This window comes from Branchiostoma belcheri, unplaced genomic scaffold (assembly GCF_001625305.1).
Source record: "Branchiostoma belcheri isolate BF01 breed outbred unplaced genomic scaffold, Haploidv18h27 scaffold21, whole genome shotgun sequence".
NCBI classification, from domain to species: Eukaryota; Metazoa; Chordata; class Leptocardii; order Amphioxiformes; family Branchiostomatidae; genus Branchiostoma; species Branchiostoma belcheri.
In genome coordinates, this window is record NW_017803602.1 from 548466 (window position 1) to 552416 (window position 3951).

A 3951-nucleotide genomic window follows, 5' to 3' on the forward strand; every position below is an offset into this window, starting at 1 on the left:
GCACCAGTCATGTATAACAGCATCACTGGCTCTACTGTCAGGTACTTCCGCAGCCAGGCAAACACATCCGACACTGCCATTGTCCTCCTGGATGTAAACTGAGCGTACTTCTAAAATAGATAAAAGTAATATAAACTAAAATCAAGCCATGGCCGACTTTATTACAAGAAAATAAAACTGCATCTTTGTGATTATTTTTTAATTCATTTTCCTGAAACAGGCTTGGCAGCTGATCCGGAGTGGGTACCGTGGTGGATGATAGCCCACTCCTGAAATATTACGTGGCTGGTTATCTTCTCACTACTAAGTAAGACTACGGGTCAGCACACACAGTGCTGACAGACGCTGCCTCAAGGCACAGTCAGCACTGAAAGTCTAGTGGTGACGACCACTTCCGCTGTAGTGTTCCAGCGCTGAGAAAGGAAGGCGTGACTTTTGTATATTTACTAGTAGGCCCCTGCCCTTTAATGATTAACCAATATCGAATGCACTCATCCTATCTCCTATAACAGCAGAGATATCTTGATGAGTTTTCAGCCCCAAAAAAGAAGGCCGAAATTACTTGCCGTTTTTGGAGTGATTGGCCTGGATTTTGTTGCGGGTTATAGTATAGTATAGAGTAGATGTTAGCCGCGGCGACTGTTGCAGGGCTTCTCTTACTTGCAGTCTTTTACATTAGCCCTAACAACATGTTGTTTATAGGGCTAATGTAAAAGACTGCAACTTGCAAGCAATGATGAATGGCACAAACCACTATTTCCGAACCATGTAAAGACTTACCTTACGTACTTCGCGGTTAACGTACGTTACCTGGCACACGGACCTATCTGAAGCTGAAGTGTGGCGCAGGGATTATGAAACATGTGATCTTCACCTGCACACTGTTCATTTCCGGAATATACTAAACCACATGGAAGGGGTATTAAATAATTTCCTTCTTTTAAAACATGTAACAGCGATTAAAAAGAAATCACGACTGATAAAGAAACTGAACAGGGAATTAACACTCGACTACATGCAATATAAATCTAGTCTAAATCTGCAACGTTACACTGTTAGTGTACATTTGTTTATTGATTTAATTTATTGGTACCCCCATAACTGAATAGACGCGACCATCAACCTTTACCCTGTGACCCAGATCTAGCGTTAGGTCTTCTGAGTCTAAGACATGGAGGACTTCGGTGGTTTGTCTTTTGACGACTCGTTGTTCTGCGGTGGAAATGTGAGAGAAAGTCGTAGACTTGTGTCGTACAACGCCAAGATATGCGAGGAAGGAGTAAGTGTCGATGAGCACAACTTGTTGGACAATCCGCATCCAAAATTCGCAAAATTATGTGCATCATGCTGCATCCCTCTTGGAGCCCCCAACGTTCAAGCTAGCCAAACTTTGTGTCAAATTTAATGAATTCCCAACATCTAATTGTTCAACAATGCCATTAACAACAACATTATTAAACTAACAAATATTAGAAATCTATGGCGGGGTCATTATGGGTTTGTCTCTCAGTCCTATTATTGTTGCTTGGGTGGGAGGGGATTTTGCATTTTGATAGATGATTGATACATGAGGAAGAAGGTGGTCCAGCACATATCATTTTGGAAGTGATGTAATGCCTGGTGTAATGATTAACACATCGTACAACCCTCTCCACAGTTCACAAAAACACAAAATACTTCCCGGAATTCCAGAAGTCAGAAATCTCTTTGTTGTTTGTTCCTTAAGCTTTAAATAAACTTAAAACTGTAACATTGCTCTACTGTACCTATTTCCCCAGTGGTTCACACAGGACGTGTCACTACACCAGAAGGCTGATGTGGACAGACTGGATGTGCTGAAGTTTTCTGCTGACCAGCTGTACTACCAGAAGGACTACAGCAGGGCCAGGGACATTTATACAGACATGCTTGGTTCTATTCCACCAAGTAATGCCACTGTCAGGAGGGATGTGGAGGAGGCTATAGCAAGGTGTAATCTCAACCTGGGGGACCCTGACGCTGCTTTGGACATTGCTTTAGATATGGTGAGCTTGGGGCCGGGGTTATGCACACGTGACAGTGGATTTTGAACGGGTTTGGAAAACACACGAGGTTTGGTATCTATGACAAGAATCTGCAGGAAATATTTTGCAGGAAAGAAGATATCTTACTGTGCTGAAAGAAAGCAAGCTTGTGTGTTTTAAGTATCTAATACAAAAACATGAATAAAAACAACACAGAATGGTATTCAGCACCAAGGACATGGCAAAGCACCAACTGGTACTAGTATGGAAAGTAGTGGGTAGAGTGGATGAGAAAGGAATAAGACAGGGTGAAAGGTGTTCAGCACCAGGGACAAGGCAGGGAGAGCCTTGTTTGTCACTAGAGACTGACTACGCATTTTTTAGCATGAGAGATGAAACATTATCTGTAATCATTTTTCTGTATCCACAGAATAAATTGGTCAACCCCAACAATCCTGACCAACAGACAGTCGTGTGGAGTCTACTTAGAGATGTCTATAAACAGATGGGGAATGTACAAGGTATGGCAACTGTATGGTCATAGTAGACTGGAACTGAAGTTGCACAGTGCATGTTATCTAATGTACTACAAGATTATTGAATATACATTTTGTATAACCTTACATATTAGTTTGATAAATAAATGCACAGTTGACAAGATGTACAATTTCTCTGTGCCAGAAAGTTAAAACACAGTTATGAGAATGACAAAAGACATCTATATGGAGTTACAAAGTTAGTTTAATACATATAGGCTTAGTACACAACAGTACATGTCCTAGATATGGTACCGCTGCCAATAGTACGGCTGCCAGGAGGCTTTCATGTAACAACTAAGTTCAAATAAACCAGTCTACTACTACTAGATACTTGACCCTCCTCTCAAGCTATGCAACTTCAAACAGACAATGTGAGACTTATTAACCATTTGGAGGTGCAATTTAATCGTTTTATACTCCTATCAATATTACAGAATCTTTGTATGCGTATGAATTGATGGTAAAAGAATTGATTCTATATGTGAATGTGGCCCAGTCAGCAGAAAGAAGTTACCAAATTGTAATTGTTTATTTGTTTCAGAGTACATGAGGATTCAACAAGACCTGGTCACCTTGCACCCACAAAATGCACACTGTTGGTTAGAACTCAGTGACCTCTACCAGAAGAGAGCAGTACTGCAGTACAAAGGAAATACCGCATTGAAACCATCACTTTCATCCAATAGCCAAACTGATGCTACTGTGGCAAATATGACTGATAACATTGCAAACAATCATGATAGAGAAGAGAAGTTGTTATCCTGTGAAAAGAAAATGCTTGATTTCCAGCTCACAGATGGATGTGATGAAGATCAGAAAGACAGGTGTCTTGCTTGTGCTTGTCTGATTCAGGCCAGGTGGGTTCATGTCTATTTCAGAGTAGAGATCTTACTTATAGATCCGAACTGGAGTCTGTAAATTGATATTTGCGTAAAACACAGAACTGTGAAACTTCAATTCAGGTCACATTAGACCAATGACGTTAGGTTTAGGATGTGTAAATACTGACCATGTCAACTGCATAAATTGTGATTTTTGTAGGGTATTACTGCTGGAGGCTGAGAGAGGCTGCACTTCCTTCAGTAGGCAGAAGAACAAGGAACTTCAGAACAACATCTTAAGACAACTCACAGACATGCGTGTCCCCGGAGATGTGGTCACACAGGCTACCGAGGTGAGGACGGTACATGTAACATGTTGGAGTCTTTTCTGTAGAAGCCCCACTTTGTATCTTCTACATCATTGATGTCATATTAATTATCAGTATGACTATTTTTTTGTGGGGCTGTTATTACCATGAAATGTATTTGATATCTTGTTTTGGTTTGATGAATGTTGTAGATAATAAGTGTTGTATTTATGTATTATTATATTATTCATTTTGATTATTCAATTGTCTATTTCTTCTG

The 3951-nt window shown here is 40.4% G+C and overlaps 2 protein-coding genes across 5 annotated transcripts in view; one reads left to right on the top strand and one right to left on the bottom strand.

The window, feature by feature from the left end:
* The window catches only part of LOC109469806 (solute carrier family 46 member 3-like), a 9534-nt gene extending 8631 nt beyond the window's left edge, over nucleotides 1–903 (bottom strand). For 3 of the 4 annotated variants that reach the window (XM_019768493.1, XM_019768489.1, XM_019768494.1), the window contains exons 1-2: nucleotides 781–903; nucleotides 12–110 (exon numbers count right to left, since the gene is read on the bottom strand). In XM_019768493.1, coding sequence (XP_019624052.1) covers nucleotides 12–80 — 69 coding nt within the window. In that variant the 5' untranslated portion in view covers nucleotides 81–110; nucleotides 781–903. The remainder of the gene's footprint in view (nucleotides 1–11; nucleotides 111–780) is intronic. The other variant, XM_019768492.1, reaches the window with a different exon arrangement.
* The window catches only part of LOC109469808, a 9830-nt gene that overhangs the window by 367 nt on the left and 5512 nt on the right, over nucleotides 1–3951 (top strand). Inside the window, exons 2-3 of the mRNA XM_019768502.1 lie at nucleotides 1779–2024; nucleotides 2434–2524. Coding sequence (XP_019624061.1) covers nucleotides 1779–2024; nucleotides 2434–2524 — 337 coding nt within the window. The remainder of the gene's footprint in view (nucleotides 1–1778; nucleotides 2025–2433; nucleotides 2525–3951) is intronic.